Here is a 21,026-nt window from a genome sequence, read left to right on the forward strand (position 1 = left end):
CAGGAAGCACCACTTCTTCATTCTAGGACGCATTCCTTCCTACAACTGCCCTGCTGTTAGCTACCAGTAGCTGCCGTTATATTATCTTTCATCTGGCCCAGAGCTGACAACAGATGGCCATCTCCGGGACTGCCATCAGCGTGACTTTATGAAGCATCCAGCTATGGTGTATTGAGGAGCTTCACGGCCAGTTCTGCAAATCTGCCTCCCCTCCCCCCACCCCGCTGCTGGCCCCCCTCACTCCATCCCCATGAATAAGCTCTTCATTCCTGGCTCCACTCTTCACTGGTCCTGCGGTTTCCCAACAAGTGATGGCACAACACTATCACTGAAAGTTTGCCGCTCAAGATCTGCCCCCTCTTCCCTCCACAGCACTGGCAGAAGGTTGCCGTGTACCCCAGCATCCTCACCCCTCCATGGTTTCGGGGTACCAAAGCACAGGTAGACAGGCTCGGTAGTAGCAAACCTGCCACCTCTTAAGATCTGTAGTCCGAACCCTACCTTCTTCCATCACAGAGCTTAGCTCGGTAGCCCTGCATCTCCTCAAGCTCCAGGGATTTGGAGAGAGGGGGGATGTTTGTTCTTTGGTTTTTTAATGTTCCACAAGACATGCTGCCAAACCAAGATTGAGTATATTAAGTGTGAAGGAAGCTAAAATATCGATTAGAGACCCAAAGTGGAGAAAAGTATAAAATTCACAAGCATCGTGATTCCATTGACACGTTAGATCATTTGGAAAAGCTGTTTCAACTGGGTGGCTGCTGTGCATTTTGGAGAAAGATATATTGTTTGCTCTTGACAGAGTTTTCTAAAGCAAGGTACCTCCAGAGCTGAATTTTAAGAGAAATTCACATTTGTATCCTTTATTGTGATATTTGCAGCAAGTCTACAGCTAGTAACAGTCTCTGCCCTCAAGCTATAAAGGAGTAAGGCTCCATTGTTGGAGAGAGAGCAGCCTTCTGTGTGAAAGGCTGAGATGCGGTAGGCAAGATGAATAGTGCTTAAAAGCAGCGCTTGCGGTGCTGTCATTTAGAACAGGAACACTGAGGATTTAAACGAAAGTGAAAGGCATGGCAAATGAATCCTTTAAAATTGGTCGAATTTTCAGCTGCCTAAAATAACAAGATTTCTCCATTGATAGGTTCATTGAGTAGGAGGAAAGTTGGGAGGGGACGAATTCCCCTAGGGAGGAGGTGCAGATAGTTTGTGAAAACAAGGTGTGGTCAGTGATTCATAAAGAGACACATCCAGGAAACTGCAGTAAACAGCAATCTTGGCTCAAAAGTGGTGACTTTCCTTTTTTTTCTTTTTTTTTTTTTTTTAAAAAAAGAGCATCATTAGATTGCTCCATTCCAAACATTAGTCAAAAAGACTCAGATGCAGATGGCTACACAACTGGAGCTGTTCATTACAAAACCCCAACCAGGAGGAACAGCTTTTAGGTTTAGCTTTTCTACCTGTTATTGGGGTCAGGTTCACCAAGCTTTGATCCAGCTGAGGCTGAAATATGATTTTGAGTGGGAAAAGAGTGGGTTTTTGCAGGCTGTCATGATTATTTTTTTTAGTTGAGCTTCCTTTGTGTTCAAAGCTGAAATTGAGTGTCCTCCACCCTGTTAACAAGGGAAGAGAGAAAGAGATGATTCAGTTCTCATGAACCAATACTGCTGAGTTACACACATTTCTACATGCAGCTTTAGTTGTTTATCTGTATTGTTATAGTCTCATGTTGCAGCAGAATCGCTAGACGGAGGCACTGATCATGGGTGTGTAAATCTGCTTGGGGATACTCTGTGTCAGTGAATACTTTGCTTCCCCCCGTACTTTGTGTGTATAGACATGTGCTATGTAATATAAAGAACCTGTGATACTCTTAAATATTAGTGGTGCATTTTGCTTTGCTTTGCGTTTGTAAAGGTGAAAGGTGATTGTGCAGGAAAATGGAACAGTATATTTGCTGTGAGACAGGCACTAAGAACTCACTCCCATGCTCAGTTATAATTCATGACTGTACTGGTGGGAAGCCCTTACCCCTCTGTGGAGTTAATGCATCTCTACTGTAGCCTGCTGAGAGCACCCTGTGTCCCCTCCCACCATCTGTGCATTCACTTGCCTGCTTTCTCTCTCTCTCTTTACTGTGAGATCTCTTGGTGTTAAAACTGTCAGACTACTACTGCCTGGTAAAGGTGGCTTTATGATGTGTATTAATGTTGAATTGTCATTTAAAGGGTGAGGAGGTAGGAAAGGGAAATGTTACCATTTGTTTTAAGCTCTCGTTAGAAAATGCTGATGAGCAAATAGACAGAAAGGTAGATTTGTTACTTCAAACAGCAAACAGCTTTGAACAGTGTACAGAAATTGCCACAATGTAGGGTAAGAGCTATTAATGGCAAATGCATCTTTGTCCCAGTCTGGGCATATTTTGCTGTTTCTTGGTACAGTGGATCTCTGTTTCTCCGTGTCAAGATCTGAACCAACGGCATTGTAAATTGAATAATATTTATTTACCCATCAGCTGGCTTAGCTGACAACTGTTTTATTTTCTACAAGGTGATCTCCTCTTTTAGTTGAAAAGCTCTCTTGCAGGCTGCAAGTTAATTGCTTCTATGCTACCTGAGACTTGAAATGAATGTGACCAAGTGCTATAAGCTAGCACAATCTTACTTAAATAGGTAGTGTACGAAGATTTTTTATTATTATTATTGCTGTAAGGCACTGTCAGAAGACCAGTGAGACTGTCTAGCTTCGAAAGAACTGAACTCAGTTCACAGAGGTGTGAGATGATGCTTTATCAACCTGGCACCTTACCGCAATATTAGACTCAGAATATGGTTAAAAGACCATGTACTTGACTGTCACAGCAGTATTAATTTGCAGTGTTTCACTGGATGTAATCTTATGTAGTCTGTTGTTTGATTCCTTTAAAACTTATAAATCAAATCCAGACCTGGAATACCAGAGTATGAACTTAACAGATGTGCTGCCATAAGGGACCTGCTAGGTTATAAACTGCAGAAATGATCTTTTTCTATCTCAGATTCCTAGCTTATTCCAGGGAGATTTAGGAACCACAGAAGTAAGGTGGAAGGTCATGCGTTAGGACGGTAGCACCCACCCAGCGCTTGACGTTGGGTGTAATTGTCAGGAAATCCACCTCTAATCATTTTGTTATTCAGTCATAGCATCCTGCTGAAGCTCCCGAGCAAAAGTAGGGCAAGAATGACTTCAGTAGCTCTGTGTCCAGGTTTCCTTAGGTGAAAGATCACTTTGAGATGACACAGCTGAGTAGTCAGGCTGAAATCCTACTTGCTATTTTATTAATTTTGCACCAAGATAAATCCTGAAATTCTGACAAACTCCATGACAGGTGAAATTCCTTCTTGCAGAATCTGCTCAGCAAGAGGCTGCTCATTTCGTTCTGTTCGGAGGCAGGCAACAGGAGGGCAGCTTTATAATCAGCCCTCAAAGGAGCCCCGGCCGCCCCAGAGCCTTGGACTGATTGAATAACTCCTGGGCCTCTTCCCCTAGGCCTCCATCAGCAGGGGTCCTGTGGAAAGCAATCTCCCGCAGACTGGCACTGAAGTGAGCTTTAAACTACTATTTTCTGCTCTCCAGAGGAGCCTGGAGTACTAAAAGATAGATGGACTGCAGATATTTTATGAGAAACTGTCAGAAGAAGAGCAGAGTAAATGTTTTTTTTCCTCCTTCCTTGAGTCATACGCTGCATCACTGTAGAATTTTTCCCAGAATCTTTTACAGCAAAAGTTTGAAATTAATTGGTTGCTAACCTTAATTTCCCCCCCTCCCTCTTCTTTATCTTTCTTTTTTTCCTTTCCCTCTTCTTCTTCTTTTCCTTTTTTTTTTTCTTAAATATTCACTCGGAGGCCCTTTGCTTAACCACAGTTGCAGAAAATCAGTACCATTTGCACTGAAATATTTATAATGACAGAATGAAAAATTGGATTCATTTTCTGGCCTGTAGCCGAACAGTCTGCAACTTTGCGCAGCATTGTTTAGCATCTCTCATTCCTTCCTTTCATTGGGGTCGTTTTCAGCCACACATGCACGCGCTGCCCATGCTTCAGAGGAATGCTTAGCAAAACACAGAGCCATTTTTAATCTCAACTTTGAGAAAACAACTTGTCTCTAACCTTGCCACCATTTGTGGGGGGAAGCAAGGGGGGGGTCCCCAGGAAGCGTGTAGAATCCCTCTTACAGGAGAGATTATAGAGGATGACATGCAATAATCTGTCCTCTACAGCAAAGCAGCGTACGGCTAGAATTCAGCAAGTTGCTTCGGTGTGTTGCAGGGGAGGCAGGGTGGACTGAGCACTGGGCTGGATAGCAGGATCTCTCCAGTAATCCCTGTTCTGCCACCAGTTCCCTCGGTGGCCTTGGGAAACTCATTTGCCCACGAAGGAAGAGGTTGTCAAAAGCTCCCTTTTGTGTGTGAACACAGACTGTGCCTGTAAAAATGCCCTGTGCTTCTTTGCACCTCCAGAAAACAGAGGATGCTGGAACTGTACATATTTACTTCCCTCGCAGCAATGGTGTGAAGGTGAAGTGGTTGATGTTTGCAAAGTGCTTTGAAAATGAAAGTGCAGATCCTCGGGCTCCAATTTGCATCCCCTGCCAGTATAAAAGGTACCTTAGTCAGACAGCCAAGGATTCCCTTAGTATGCAGCAATTCCTGTTTATTTTGCTAGCTGGTTCTGTATCACTCGCTTTTGGTCCTCACAGGCGTGTCTCAGACTCCAATGAATTCCAGGGATTTTTAATTGATATAACAATCCCGTGGGGGCTATTACGAGCTGGTATAAATTTGGGCAGCCTTATGAATGCTCTAACATGCACTGAGGACTATGGTGGCCCAAGATTTAAATGTTTAGGCTGTATGGATTGACAAAAATATACAGTGGTTGTATAGGAATTAGTCTGAAAATGTACACAATTAAGCAGAGAATGATAAGTCTCTGCAGATGTCAGACTGTTGTGCAGAAATCAATAGAAAAAAATGTCTATGAAAAGTGGGGATTCCAAAACTTCTAAGAAATGATTCTCTGGTGAGTTCTGTAGACTGTGTTGGCAACGGTGTTAGTTTCTGGAAAAGCCCTGTGGCCAAAATGTTAATCCCTGATGCCTAAAAGGAGGTACCTTGAGACTATACTGGGTCCCCTAAGGAAGTGGGTTGGCTGCGGGGGTCAGATTCTGCAAGGTGCTGAGACTCTCCTAAAAATGTAGGTGCCAGAAATTGTCTACCAAGGTTCAAAAATGTCATCTTGCTGACTTCACCCGTATCTAATTTACAACCTGGTAGCAGGTATCTGTGTATAGTACTAAATTCTGATCTCTAGTCCACATCACTCATCTGAGCACAAATTTTTTATTTGGTTTCTTCTGCTAGAGCTTCAAAATGTTGGCTCCCTCTCAGTGGTCTTAGGAGCACAGCCCGAGCAGGTGAGCCTCTAAGCAGTAGGAAGAGACAGACATCTGCTGTAAGCGTCAGTACAGCTCGGTTAACACTGCACACCGTTCTGCGGTTTGTGAGCAACGCATACTTTTTATCATTCAAAAGTTTCTTACCAACTTGCAGATTTGCCTTTTTACCACGTTCCCCAAGATAGTTTGACAGGTCAGCCTGAAGTGATGAGCGTTCTGACACAGACTGCATTGTGACTTAGAAATTTTGCCTGCAGTTGTTTTACTATAGTATTGCTTTGATTTGAAAAGAAACTTTCTACAAAGTGGTGTGTTTCAGGATATAACAAAAAAAAATTCCAATATTGTGCTGCACATATTACAGAGATTTTCTGCTTTCTGGTTTTCTCTTTTTTCTTCATGTATGTAAATGGAGAACAGGATAATTTTTGCAATTTTTAACAGTTACTGAGAAGCAAAAATAATAGAGACGAGAAAGAATGTGAGCTTTAATTGCAAATATTAAATATGTTTTTAAACTGACATTTTGAAAGCAGATGCCCTGACAATTTAATGACATTTTAAGGGAAAGCCATATCCCCAGAGTAGGCTTTTTCAAATCCAAAAGTATTTCTTCGGTTGAGCTGACCAGAACACAAATATACAGATGTGTAAAATGCCTTAAGATGCTGAAAAGGTTTGCAGGGACAATAGGGTATAGACCACAGTGAAGTGACAGTACAGATCTTGCTGATGCTAATGGTACGGAACAAAACTGGTGCTGAACATCAGGGACCATAAGAGTAGCCCCCAAACAAATGTTTTATCTCATTGTTGAAGACAGTACCTTTCTGGGAAAGCTGCTTTCTCTGCGGGCCTGAACCCTTGTGTTGGTTTTGTTTTTCTGTTTGGAGTGCCAGTCTGTTTACTGAAGTTATTAGTTTATAAATTTTGCCAAGGTAAAGTAACTGTGAGAGCTTTAAATTAGAATAAGTGCCACTTCTGTGTGGCAGGTTCCTTTGAGGACTGATTAGAAAGCAGGCCTCCTGTTGCCTGCCCCTTTATGCATGGCACTATGGCTGTGGGTCTTGTTTATAGCTTACCTTTGGATTTATATAAGTGTGCACTGTGGTATGATGAATTGCCCTCCAATAGCAAAGATTCTGCTTTTTTTTTTGTCTGGGATCAAGCTAATACTTCACTTTAAAGAGTTATTTTAATTAGGTGGGTTTTATTGTAATGAATTAAAATTAACTTGGAGTAGCAAATTATGTAAGTCTGCGAGGGTTATAGATTAGCCTCACCATAGCTACAGCACATCTTTTTGTAAAGGAATTAAACTTCTGTATTTCAGACACCTTGGCACTAAACATAGACAGCAAATGAGTGTAAGTGTTGTCTCCAGTTATTTTCCTCCTAAATGTGATTCTTTTCACTCGATCAGAAGATTGCCACACAAAAAAAACAGTTCCAAGAGGCAACAAGGGGTGAAAGCAGCAGCTGCAGGAGGCTGGATCCCCTAGCAGGAGATAGCCTAGGAGACAGGAGTACCACAGCATCACAAGCCAAGCCCAGAGGTGAGGGGGGGGCATTTCTTCTACTGTCAGTGCAAGGTCAAGGCAGGATCTAACGACATGTCTGACTTGCAACGTGTCACTGGCCAGCTGTGTGACAGGAACCAGAATGACCAACCTCAAAGAATGACATTTGGTAGGAGGATACTTCTTCCCTCACGGGGAGAAAAGAAAAAGGCATAAAAGGATGCTTCTTTGTGTAATACTTCTTGTTTGGGCAGGGGGAGGTATTAAAATGTAGGAGTTGGGACTCCACTGTCTTACCCCTTTTATAGGTTCTGAAAACAGGAGAAAGTGAGAGTAAAATTCCTCCCATTTAGCTGTGGTCACATTTCACACTTCTTTTACACAAATGCAAATGACAACAAAACAGAAGACAATAGAGAATCCAGACTTCTGCATTTTACAACCAACAACCACAATGACAAACATAAAGTTTTATTGTCTTGGTACCACATGTTAGTAAACGCTCCAGATTTATTGATTTACAGTGTGTGTCCTTACAAAATTTAGAGAAGTCGTGACTTTGTTATAAAGGGCAAAATAGCATCCTGATCTCTCTAAAAGTCACCTTTACAACATGAAGTTTCTTGGACTGAAAAGGTGGGAACTCAAATGACGTTGCTATAAGAACACAATGTTTCAACATAGGGTTCTTAACTGTGTAACTAGTTACCAGCTATGAAGGGATAAAAACTGTCCTTATTTTCTTTTCCAACAAGTAGATTTATAATTCACACTCACTCCAAGCCTGCCACATAAGCACTGTCCCAGTTCCCACTATTCCTTGTTTGAAGAGCTGTAGGAATAAGCACTGTAAGGTGTCCAAGATGGGCTGGCACAGTAACCAGTTGTGAAGGAAGTCAGAGAATGAAAGCCGTGGGGGCCTCTGCTTATCAGCTCAGAAATCTTTGGCCATTACCATCAAATCTGCTCAATCTGGCTTTCCTTGCAAACTGTCTTGAAGGAAAAAGATGCCCCAGATTTTGGGGCATTTAGAAGAGGAGGAGAGCTAGCAGAGCTCCATAGTTTTTCCTTTTCTTTCCTACACATTTTAATATTGACATACCATGGATGAGGGGACATGTTTTCACTTGTGTTCCTGATTTCAGGATTCGAAATAACGCATCAGTCCACTTATAGATTTTCTTAACCGGGTGTATGTATGCTTACTAGCTGGATAACTGCCAGATATGATTTCCATGTACAAAAGCCAGGTTTGGTTCAGGATTTGCTTTTAGCTGAGTGAAAATGGTGTTAGTCGCTTTGAGTTAATCTGGGGCTGATCCATAACCTCTAGTGTGCCGAGTGCTGTTGTACAAGGCCCCACGCACCGGCTGGCAATGTGCAGGGAATCCAGATTCCAGGCTGTCCCTTTGTCACCTGATAAGCACAATGCCCAGCGTTATGTCACGAGGTAGGGAGGTGAACTCGGTGATCGATACAAGTGTGGGATGCGTCTGTCTGTATAATAAGAGTGCAGACAAGTTACAGCACTTTTCTTTCAGGTTGTATCAAGAAACTTGTAATTTCACTTGTAATTTTGTTCAAAGCAATTCTTGTACATGCACCTGTGGAAAACTGGAAAGGATCATTGTTTTAAAGGTTGCCCTTTGCATATAAATCACAGCTCTGTGTGCTTCCCCATTTTAATTGGGTGACCTTTTGAATCCTATGGACAGGAGCTTAAATTCTAGACCTGCCGGTTGGTTTAAGATTTGAAATCAATTCATGATCTAGCAGTTACTCTGCTTTAAATCAGAGAGCCCAGAATGGAAATTTGAGAAGAAGAAGTTCCACTTGGAAGGTTCCTTCTCACAACTCATAGAAAACTTCATTGCAGACCAAATAGATGTGTGTAAAATCCAGATTCATTTGTCAGTTTAATCCCTGAAAAGGCTTATCAGGATTCAGGGAGTATGAGAGAAATGGGAGGAGCAAGAAAAGTGTAATGTTTCCAACAGGACATTTCTGTGCAATTATCAATTTAAGCTTCCATTATTTGTCACTAATTACTGCACTGAGCTGTTAAATATTTAGTAGTAGTTTGTTTAACTGGGTTTGACCTATAAAGGAATCTGTACATAGCGTAGCTCCAGTTCCAGGAGCCAGTTCCTCGCTCCTCACTAGGCAAATTTGTATTCACGTAAGATGAACACATATTGTCAGACAAGTGTTTTTGTTTTTGTTGTTTGAGTTTTTTACCTCTCTCTCTCCCCCACAGATTTATTTGTCTCTAAGGTATCTAAAATTAGAGCATGAAGTAGGAGTGCTGCTCATGGATGTAAAATGGGAGGGAGGTCAAACTTAAACTTGTTTACAGATGTTGTAGTTTAGAAAGCACCAGCATGATAAATTAAACATAACAAAGAAAAAAAATTAAAGCAGAGCAACAACTAGCCCATGAACACATGTGTCTGTAAAACACTGACTTAATCCCTGAATATCGTATTAGGCAATATTGCCTACCAAAGCATGTTGTCCCCTGTTTCTCTGGTGTACAATAGCTGCAGATAAACTGGATTTGTTCAGCTTTGGGTTCTGCTTGCTCTTTGCCTGGCTGTGTCTGACAAGGTGAGGAGACTTCTGGCTGTGGCCTCTGCAGAGGGTGTGCAAGAATCAATCAGTACGTGAGCAGTATTCACTTTGTTTTAAACGCTACAGGCCTGGCTCTGTTCTTACTTGTCCCCGTCTTGAAAATCCCTTGATTTCAGAGGAGTTTCTTTTAATTTATACCAGGGTAATCATAATCATATTCTAAAGTAATAAGGCTTTTGATATATTTCTCAGAAGTGCCTCCTTTTGCCTTTTTTGTTTAAGGTTTTATGCCCACTTAGTGAACAATTTTCTTATTGGGGAAGAATGCTTGTGTATTAATTTCAAACATTTGCAGTATCACAAAAGCCTTGTTTTTCTACAAACAAGACTTAGGCGTGGATCCTGATGAGCAGTACAGCTCCTTTGCAGCATGAAAGAACAGGAAGGTTTCCCGGTTTCAATGAGTTGCTGTGAACATGTCCTAACCATTGCCCTCTCTCCCCATCACCATCATCTTATCGTTTATGGGGCTAACACATGCACCTTGCCTGTGCATCCAGACACACCTTGCCTGGAATGGAAGAGGAGGTTATAAGTACCACTGCATTTCAATAACCGCCAAACAGGGCAAGGGAGGCTTATGGAAGACTGTTACCTGATACCATAGGTTAAAACAGTCTTGGAGCTACTCTGATTTATGTCAGAGGCTTAACCAGGAGCCCCTACCAACGGTCATAATGAGGAAGGTGCAAGGATGGTGAACAGACACCTGTGTTTGTGTCTGTTCTTTTCTGGTGACAATGATGAAGGTCTTATTTGGGCCAGATGGGATCCACCCGAGGGTACTGAGGGAGCTGGCGGAGGAGCTTGCCGAGCCGCTTTCCATCATTTACCAGCAGTCCTGGTTAACTGGGGAGGTCCCGGACGACTGGAGGCTCACCAATGTGACGCCCATCTACAAGAAGGGCCAGAAGGAGGATCCAGGGAACTACAGGCCGGTCAGCCTGACCTCGGTGCTGGGGAAGATTATGGAGCGGTTCGTTTTGAGGGTGCTCACGAGCCATGTGCGGGACAACCCTGGGATCAGGCCCAACCAGCACGGGTTCATGGAAGGCAGGTCCTGCTTGACCAACCTGAGCTCCTTCTATGACCAGGTGACCCACCAGTAGATGAGGGAAAGGCTGTGGATGTGGTCTACCTGGACTTCAGTAAAACCTTTGACACAGTCTCCCACAGCATTCTCCTAGAGAAGCTGGCGGCTCACGGCCTAGACAGGTGCACTCTTCACTGGGTAAAAAAACTGGCTGGACGGCCGAGCCCAGAGAGTTGTGGTGAACAGAGTTAGATCCAGTTGGCGGCCGGTCACGAGCGGTGTTCCCCAGGGCTCAGTACTGGGGCCGGTCTTGTTCAATATCTTTATCAATGATCTGGACGAGGGGATCGAGTGCTCCCTCAGTAAGTTTGCAGACGACACCAAGTTGGGTGGGAATGTTGATCTGCTGGAGGGTAGGAAGGCTCTGCAGAGGGACCTGGACAGGCTGGATCGATGGGCTGAGGCCAACTGTATGAGGTTCAACAAGGCCAAGTGCCGGATCATGCACTGCGGCCACAACAACCCCAGGCAACGCTACAGGCTTGGGGAAGAGTGGCTGGAAAGCTGCCCAGAGGAAAAGGACCTGGGGGTGCTGGTTGACATGAGCCGGCTGAACATGAGCCGGCAGTGTGCCCAGGTGGCCAAGAAGGCCAATGGCATCCTGGCCTGTATCAGGAATAGTGTGGCCAGCAGGAGTAGGGAGGTGATCGTGCCCCTGTACTCGGCACTGGTGAGGCCGCACCTCGAATCCTGTGTTCAGTTTTGGGCCCCTCACTACAAGAAGGACATGGAGGTGCTGGAGCGTGTCCAGAGGAGGGCAACGAAGCTGGTGAAGGGCCTGGAGCACAAGTCTTATGAGGAGCGGCTGAGGGAACTGGGGTTGTTTAGTCTGGAGAAGAGGAGGCTGAGGGGAGACCTCATCGCTCTCTACAACTCCCTGAAAGGAGGTTGTAGCGAGGTGGGTGTTGGTCTCTTCTGCCAAGTAACCAGTGATAGGACGAGAGGAAATGGCCTCAAGTTGCGCCAGGGGAGGTTTAGACTGGACATTAGGAGAAATTTCTTTACTGAAAGAGTGGTCAGGCCTTGGAACAGGCTGCCCAGGGAAGTGGTTGAGTCACGGACCCTGGAAGTATTTAAAAGATGTGTAGATGAGGCGCTTAGGGACATGGTGTAGTGGGCATGGTGTGTTGGGTTGACGGTTGGACTTGATGATCTTAGAAGTCTTTTCCAACCTTAATGATTCTATGATTCTATGATTCTATGATTTGCTGTACCTAAAAATATGTCATTCTTTTCCGTACAGCAAATCTGTAATGTATGTACTCACATACAATAATGAATCCAAAAAGGAATCATTGACATTTTGCTAACTGGAAGTCTCTAAAGAAAAATAGGTATGGGAGTTTTGTTTGGTTTGGGTTTTGGTTTTAATTTTCAGTTTGCATCCCTGAGAACATGCTATTCAGTCAAAGATCTTTTTATGGTTTGGTTTTCTCTGGCTCAGCTGGAAATGCTTGAGTAGTTTTATATAAATACAATTAAGAGTACGATCTGATTAGCAGTCATGCCATTTCAGAGACATTAATACAATATCAAATCACATAGCTTAGGTGAACTAGTTTATATGAATAACTGCAATTCAGTGTAGACTTTCCTAAACTATCATTGTCAACAATGGTCAGTCATGACCTAAGGTGACCATTTAATTGGCCATCATGTCTGAGTATCATGTCTGATTCTCAAAGGCTGGTAAACATCAGCTTACCACACATAAGTGGTATTTATGGGAACACAGATTCTCTTGGGATTTGGCCCCTTCTTTGTTGTGGAAATAGCTCTGGTTTAGTTCAGATCAAATGCTTATTTCCTTGGGAATCTCAGGTTTCAGAGATTGTATTTTGTTAGGTCTGTGCTGGTGATCAAACTTGGCCTGGGTGAAACTCCATGCCTACTTTAGTGCATTTAAAAATTCACTGCAGTACTGGAGATGCTAGTGGCAGGGACACCTTGCCTGGAATTTTTGCTGTTCACTCCAGAACTACAAAGTCTCCATTTGGCTTCCTACTTTTCACCTGTGAAAAACTATCAGACATCATCTCCTTTCCAGCTCCCTCATTCACTCAGGATAAGTGTGACCATTGAAATCTGAATATATATTCATTTTTGTGTCAGAAGCATTGTAATTCCTGGGATGAAACACATCAGAAACATTTCTTAGTTCTATGATTTCCGATATAACTGTTGAAGTTAATTTCTTGTAGTTTGTGTTTTATGAAAGGAAGGGAGGGACCTGGAAAGGAAAATAATCTATGGTCACATCATCTGTTGATGAGCTTCAACTGCAGTTGCTCTTTGTATTTCACCTATGTGAAAAATACAGAAATGTTTACAATCCAAGTGTTCATAGATGCTCTGTCAGTACAATTAAGGATTATAGCATAGAGTGGACCTAGATATGTCCCTAACCTTCAGTTAATTCATTTGGTGGAGGTGGACTGTGGAAGTGGTTACCCTTACTGTGGGAACACAAATCCCACCTATACTACATTTTTACCTGTATAGCAACTGAGCCTGAGAAGCCCATGTAACAGAATCTTCTTAATTACTTACAGCAGCAGTGGAGCTGGGGCCTTAATGTTTTGGAGCATTGAAAGTAAGTTTACTGCTTTCAGATGCTTTGAAATGGCCCAGATATTCTACTGAAACCAGCTCCTGACTATGCAGATTTGGTTTCATGTGTGATTTGGGGCTGGCTGAGCCTCTTCCTCTCCTGGGATCAACATCAGGAAAAAAAACCCTAACCCTGAGGTCTGTGAAGCTGTGAAATAGTCTCCCAAGAGGAGCATTGGAAGCTCTAATTAAAATTGGACTGGGCAAAACGCTTGAAATTACACTATAGGCAATAATCCAACACTGGCAAGATGGGTGGAGAAAACGCCCTAATGGGTTTTTTCTGCCTTTAAATTCCATGAATTCTTGTTCTTCTCTTTTATTATGCTATTTCACCTTTTTCTTTAATGCTGACATGGTGTCATCGAGAACGTATTATAAGATGCTATTGTGAGCTGAGTAAGATGATGTTAAATGTCAAAAGAAAATGCAACAGTTTCTCTGCAGTTTCACAGTGATTACATGGAGACAAGAAAAAAAGAAACTGACTGTAAATGAGGGACATCAGTGCAGTGTTTCTCATCTGTAAGACAGTGGCAAATGCCTGCAATATACGTGTTTATCATTTTGACATTACATTTCATATTCTCTGCTTATGGAGTATAACCACATTCCACCAAATCCAACACAGGTGTGGAAAAGTCATTTACTGTAACTCTGTACATCACTCAGATTGCTGGAGACATCTTCTAACCAAATTTTTCAAATATCCCCAAAGACCTGGACTAAATAATATCTTTTCATATCTTAATTTATAGTATATATTTAATCTTAGTATCTCACAAATCTAAATATCTCATGAGTTTAGTCTTGGGTATAATCATATTACAGTTTACCAGGAAAAAATCCTGCCACGATATAATGGGGCTTTGACAGAAACTCTACGCTGCAGTACTGAAACAGCACGAGTTTAAAGAAAGGGTATAAAAATCAACGTTTACTGAGATTTTTCTTACAGTTATGTCTGACTAAGTTTCATTTATTTGTTTTTGGTGTTACCACTTAATACCCCTCTTACTTCCTCCCCCGCACTCCTTTCCACACGATGCAGTATTTCAGCAGTTCCCAATGCAGAGCTTTTTGCGTGAGAGGTCTTGTTTCATGATCTCTCATGTTAAGTAACGAAGCTTCAGGCCGAAGTTCTGGAAACCATGTTGACACTGTGAAACTGCATTTTTGATTTGTCATTACCGCTGCACTTAAGGTTTTGCTCATCTTGCCTTTTCCACCAGCCTCTCTTTCTTCCCCTTTGCTTCTGGAAAATCCAACATCCTCTTGTTAGCTGCAGACAGTTTGAAAAGTATGGTACAGGGTAAGAAGTCGGAATAAAAAGAAGGGAAGAGAAGCAGAAAATCTTGATTAGAAAGTATAATTTAATAGAACGTGTATTGAACCAAATGTATTGATTAATGTGGAAGATATAGTACTTATATTGATTCAAACTAGAGATTTAGTACTAAAAGCTGTAAGCCAAAAAGCTGTTGCAGATTGCTACAAAAGTCAGTTTAATGCTGTCCTTGAGAATGCCTTCACAAAGAAATTCTTCTAATGTTTGAGGAGTAGGTAGAATGCGGTATATGTCAGTTTGATCCCGGAGGGTTTTATTTTGTACTCTAATAGCTGTTACGAGCCTACATTATATCCAAGGAGTAATTTTCCTTAGGGGTGCCCAGCTCGCTTTGTGTCAATATTCTAGCATTTTAAGTCACGTACAGTATATGCTTCTGGGAACAGTGCAGGAGCCAGCCAGACTCATAATGGTCTGCATTCATTAATAAAGGCAGAAGCTTCTGTCCCTCCATTGCCCACTACAGGGATGCCTCCCTGGTCTTCAGGGACCCGTACAGACACATTTAAAGAAAGCTTTATTTTGAGTGGGCAGGAGATGAAATGCAGGACTTGCAGGCATTTCCTAAAGTCAGCTATATGCCAGAGCACAGGGGTGACCTTAATGGGTCAGAGAAGAATGCAGGTCAAAAGACTTATTATCCAGCCTGTTGGAAACCAATTGCTTTTGTTAAAAAAAAAAATGTAGTGCTTAAAGGTTGATAGTAATGCAGAGTTCTGTTTTACAACCTGGAACTGTATTGCAGCATGGTGGGGTGCTTTTTTTTTTTGAATGCAAAAAATACAAGACGATCCGTAATGTACACAGATAAAGGATTCCAGATAAGTGATAACATGTAGGGTACCATAATTACTTAATCAGTGATGATTGATTACTTATGTTTGTGTTCTTGAACTAAGGAAAAAATAACATGCTGCTGTGGTACTGTTACCATCTGTTGAAATAATGCGTCTACATTTCATCTTTCTATTTCTTCACGTGTACCTTCTTTGCACTGTTTGTCAGGTACAACCATATCTTGTTTCATCTAGTCATAAAAAACGGAAGTCCCATTTAAATTGAATGCAACCGCAGTTCACATTAAAGATTCTAATGGGCTAGTGAGTCTGTGGCTATCTGTGGATATTTTTTAATTCGTTAATTTTGATGCTGTGGGTAGGAACTTTTTGCTAGCTAATGCTTCTCATATTCTATCTGAAACACAAAGATATACACCAAACAACAAAAAGTATTATTACCTCTTTTGTCTCGAATATTTCTGCAAAGAAACCTTTTTATATTTTTTTTTTGCGGAGGAGAATCTTCCACCCAGTATTACAGTGAAATCTGTGCATGTTTTTAACTCCTTAGCACTAACAACAGGGATATCTCAAAGCATTTTCATCCAGAAAAGCGGTGGCATATAATTTTATAGCAGTTCACATTACAGTTGGGATTCTGGGGTCTGCTAACAAAAATAATTCTCTCTAGGAACAGAGCAAATACATTTTAAGAGTTTATTTTGCGTGTGAAATATGTTGAATCCGGGTTTTTCCAGGTAATATAGCTGCTTTCCAAATAATACCGAGACAGAGAAATTGGGGATGTAGGACAGTTTTCCTGTCTTGGTTTGTGTCTAATGTGGTAACAAATGCAGTGACACACAGACCTCCTGCTTCACTGTTCCTCCATTTTGTGCATGCAAAGCTTGCATTTGTGTTTGCAAACTAGTTTCTCCTTATGAAATCACAGCTCTTGGAAATGTTAACATAGCTATTGCTGAAGTCCAGGAAAGATTATGTTAAGAAAAAATATTTTTTCCTTTCCATGGCTAAGTAGGAAATTGAAATTTTTGCTTCGTAGGGAGACTACCTCGTAATTAAACAGATGGGTTTATGTGCAATCGAATTTGGGGAGGCAAAGAAGGGGAGCATATGATATCTCCTGTACTTAGTTAAATGACTTCTCTTTGGCAAGTGGGTGTACTAATTGCTCCGAACTCAGGCAAACTAGTTTGAAGTTTCCGGAGGAGGCGTGTTTCAAGCTCGTGTAGTGTGTCTTTAGTGAAGGGCAGCGTGCTTTCCGAGCCACACAGGGGATCTTGACGGTAATATTGTGCTCTCCCTGGGTGTACTGCACTCCCGTGTCCCTGCCGTGTCTCTGCCGGCGGGAGCTCCAAATTCTGCTTTCCCCGCCTGCCTGAACTCCCACTGCCGGGGAGGCGGGGAGCTCGCTGCACACAAGGCAAAGAGACTATCAGAGTCGAGATCTGCTGTGTGGATAATGGAAGAGAATTTTTGCCCTAAATTTTTAAACACAACACCCCTCATAAAAACAACAACAGTTCATAACTGGGATTAATGTTTGCAATTTTCAGTCACTTAGACGTGGGGTCTCCAATAGATGGCTTTTGGTGGAGTGGAATATGGCTCTCTGTGGGATTACAGAATTTTCCTCCTTTTCTTATCTCTCTCCTCCCATCCTTCGCCTGCTTGTCTTGTCAATGTTATGCTTCTGAAGTGCTTTGTATTTTTTTGCCACTTAGCCAAATAGGTATTTCTGCCTACTCCCTCACGTTTGGGGAGCCTTAATTACTTTGGAAACTGTTTTGTTTTGAGTGTTCACGGTAAGTATAGATGACTTTTTAGGGCCTAAACTGCTCAAAGCATTTTCTAACTTCTGTATCCTGCCCTGTCTTGTTTTTCTCCCAACACTTGTTTTCTTCTAGTATCTCTTCATTGTCTTTAGGGAATCGCATTTTGCACCAGGGCATGGGAGTCAGTGACACTGAGAGCAGGGGCAAGTCAGTCTTTACGCCATGTTTTATTTTGTCTCCTTCTATTTGGGCCTTTTTATTTTTTAATCAAAACTGTCATTGCAGCCAGAGTTACAGCTACACTTCTAAAACACCTTTTGACTGCTTCATATGTAACTGTTCATCCAGCCCCAAACTGATTATGCATTTTTCACTTAGTGAAAAGAAATTAAAAATGGGCATGACTGACATGCTTGCTCTCAGTAGATTAGAAACAAAAGACCCCCCCCAAATATCTCTCTGCAATGTAACAACTGGTATATGACTTCACCTATTCAGAAGCAGAGAAAAGATCAGAATTCAGTCTGCTACCCCATATTTAACTTGTCCTGTTGTTTCTAGGTACTGCAGGGTCTCCAATAAGCCTGTGGTGTTATGCTGTAAGTGCTGCAATAAATGGACACAACAGGATGACAAAAGGGCTGACTGTCAGGCTTAACTCTTAATTACCTTGCTTTTGTGGTTTAAAGTCAGAGCCCATTACCTGTGACCAGCCAACATTTTAGTCTGCGGCTATTGTTACTGCTTTACAGCATTTTGAAATTATTTTATGGGAAGGATAAGAAGCTAGATGAAATCAAGTGGTAGAGTGTATTTTTTTAACACTCTCTGGCCTTGGACAGTCTGGAATTCCTGCCATCAGCATTAAATCATTTTGTATTCACATCTGGAAATTGCATCTTTTAAGTGTCACTGGGTCATTTTCCTTTAATCTTGAGAATGGCACTACATTAAAAATTCCTCAGTCTTACTGTAAGATCCTTTCCTTGCCAAATGTCCCATGAACTATTGTTTGTGTGCGTGCACAGTTTAGGGAGAGAGAAGGAGGAAGGGAGGGAGAACTATCAGGCTGGTTTGCAGTCACGCTGTATTTCACATTTGTTTCACCAAGGCTGTTTTCATGTGCCTTTTCATGGGTGGCTCTGGAGGGTATGGTTCAGTAGATGTTCACCTCATTGAAAATGATGACTGTCTTTTGGGAACAGGTTCATCCTGAAGTGCATTAGTCCAAAGGGGTTTTAAGACAGATTAACTTAATAAAGCAGAGTGAAGGGACTGGATGTGCTGGGAGCAAATTACAGATGTGACACCCCTGCCCTCTGGGTCGCTGGCCCAAATCTGGCCCAGATTACTAGGGGGAAAATTCATCACTAATCAGTGGCTGCCCTGTTGTCTGAGAAGCAGCATTCACAGACCTTTTCCAGTTATCTGTGGATCCAGCGTACATTGTAGAAGACTTAACACATACTAGATTGGATCCTTGCTCTTAGCTCGATGCTTGTGACGGATCTGAGCCACTGCAGGCATTGAAATAGCATCTTTCATCCCTGAAAGTGGTCGACTCGATTAGGGCAGCGGTAGGAAAGAGGGTGAAACTTGTGTTTGCTGCTGGATTTGGTGATTACTTGTATGGGAAAGGAGAATTTCAGGCTCCAAAGTCCATGCTGTGTCACCTCACATAAGGCACTGCATTCACTTGAGGAAAAATACCTGTGGGTTTTGGTGACCAAAGGAAGGGCTGTGGCAGCCCCTCCTGTTTTCTCATCAGTCTTTGAGCTCTTTGCTAGGCACAGAATGACTCTTACCGGAATATACTGTGTATACTGTTTAGGGGGAAATAGGTTTTAATGCAATAAAACATTTGAAGTGCTGCCACAGCCTAGGAAGCACAGTCCAATTAGCATATTTTTGGTTTGTAGGCAGCAAGGTCTTTTATGACAAATAAATGCACTTCTCATTTGCATAATGCATAAACCATAAGCCGTATGTAAGCGGACACCAGAACCGCTGACCTGGTATGCAGTTGCACTGGGGCAGGTCAGCCCAAACCTAGCTAGAGAGAGTGCGTTGCCCTTCTTGTGGCACGTGGGAAGAACACCAGTGTGAAACTGCTGGGGAAAACTCCTCTCTTTGATGATGACTCTTCTTCTGGCTGCTTTAAAACAGGGAGGGGTCAAACCTATTCTCTTACCAGTCCATCATTTTGCAAGATATGTTGGGAGAATTGTCTTTGCATCTTTCTTTCACACAGAAATGCCTGTCCTGTGACTAAGCTGTTTCTTTTATTTTTGTTACAGAATCATACGATGACCCAGCACAGCAGTTAGTGCAAGGCCCGTCTCTTCCCGAGAATTCTTTGTGGCACAAAAAGGGAACACGTTTTACTCTTTGCACGAAACTTTCATTGTTAATGTATATTATTCAGAAACATTGTATTGTACCATAAAACTTGTATTATCGAAACTGTTGGATGTTCATGTGTTTGAACTTTTGAGCACCGGATAGACTTCCTGTATATAAAGTGTTGCACATGTATTATGTTGTCTGATACTAAAATGGTCTTATAAAGACAAGTGGACTTGGGCCCTATTCAAGAAAGATACAAATAATAATAATACTGTGTGAGGGGAAAAAAAAGCTTAAGAAAAAGTGTCATTTTCAAGGAGGAGGAACAAGGTAATAGCTATGTTCCATTACAGCTCTGTTTGGCCTTCCTTTCGTTTAAACTTCAGTCTAGAAATCTCTCTTTTGGTATACAAACGGATGAATCCACGACTATTTTTTATCGCTGAAGATTCTTGCAAAAAATATGAAGAGACTCTTTCTCACAGAGCAGGAACCCACAGTTGAATAAGGCCCGTATATATATTTGTAAGCCTTGCGATATGACAGATAGCATTACCATATATGCAATAGTTGTTATGTAGATTGTCAAAGAAATTTTTTTTTCTGGATACCATTTGAAGCTTTGAGTGTTCAAGACTTTCCTTAATGATTTCACACGGCCAAATTCTTGAATCAGTTGAACTAACCTGTATGTTACTGTTATTAATGTTTACTCTGCGGTCTGAACCTGGAGATTACTGGAATTGTTTTCCAAAAGGAAATAAATTCAGTTTACCATTATGTGTGAGTATGCTTGTGTCTTGTCTTTTTCCTTTGAAAGTAGCATTATTATTACTGCTCCTGTAGTACTTAAAGGACCACCAAGATCTGGAATCTCATTGTATCAGGACCTATACACTGCTCAGTAGGAGAAGGTCACTTTTCTCAGAGCTGGGCATTTAACTAAATGTAATTGTAGAAACAGATCTGCTGGCCCACTGCAAAGCAATGTGTGCTTGAGGGTAATATTCACTGTTTTCTGGTTTTGTTTGTCAGTTTGTTTTATTTTGCAGTCTCAACGATTTCATACTTGTACATTTGACATGTTGGTTGCCAGAGGAGTCACCTCGCATCTTTGTATAATTATCGGTGTGTTTCAACATGATATTATTTAGTGAGTTGGATATTATTTAGTGAGTTGGGTCTAGCACTGACCACCGGGAGCCACCGCAGCTCTGCCAGTAGCACTGTTAACCTCACATCCCTCACCCTCTCTTCTGACATGGGTAGCAGAATTGGAGGCGGTGCACACTACGGGATGATGCTCACTAGCACCGTGGCCCCGGGGGAGCTGTCACAAGACCTCATAGCTTTTGGCTCCCTACTGCCTGCAATTTCGAGAAGAAGAAAGAAGGGGGTAAAAGCTCTCCTTGCCTATCAGTATCCCCCACTACTCCAGCTCACCTATGAAAGAGGACCAAAAAACCA

The 21,026-nt window shown here is 42.1% G+C and overlaps 1 protein-coding gene across 3 annotated transcripts in view; it reads left to right on the top strand.

The window, feature by feature from the left end:
- The window catches only part of ZNF521 (zinc finger protein 521), a 232,599-nt gene extending 212,251 nt beyond the window's left edge, over positions 1-20,348 (top strand). For 2 of the 3 annotated variants that reach the window (XM_075141937.1, XM_075141936.1), the window contains exon 8: positions 19,511-20,338. In XM_075141937.1, the coding sequence (XP_074998038.1) occupies positions 19,511-19,540 (30 nt within the window). In that variant the 3' untranslated portion in view covers positions 19,541-20,338. Of the gene's footprint in view, positions 1-19,510 lie in introns of all 3 variants that reach the window. The other variant, XM_075141938.1, reaches the window with a different exon arrangement.
- Positions 20,349-21,026: the final 678 nt, after the last annotated feature.

The sequence above is a fragment of the Calonectris borealis genome, chromosome 2 (genome assembly GCF_964195595.1).
Source record: "Calonectris borealis chromosome 2, bCalBor7.hap1.2, whole genome shotgun sequence".
Taxonomy (NCBI): domain Eukaryota; kingdom Metazoa; phylum Chordata; class Aves; order Procellariiformes; family Procellariidae; genus Calonectris; species Calonectris borealis.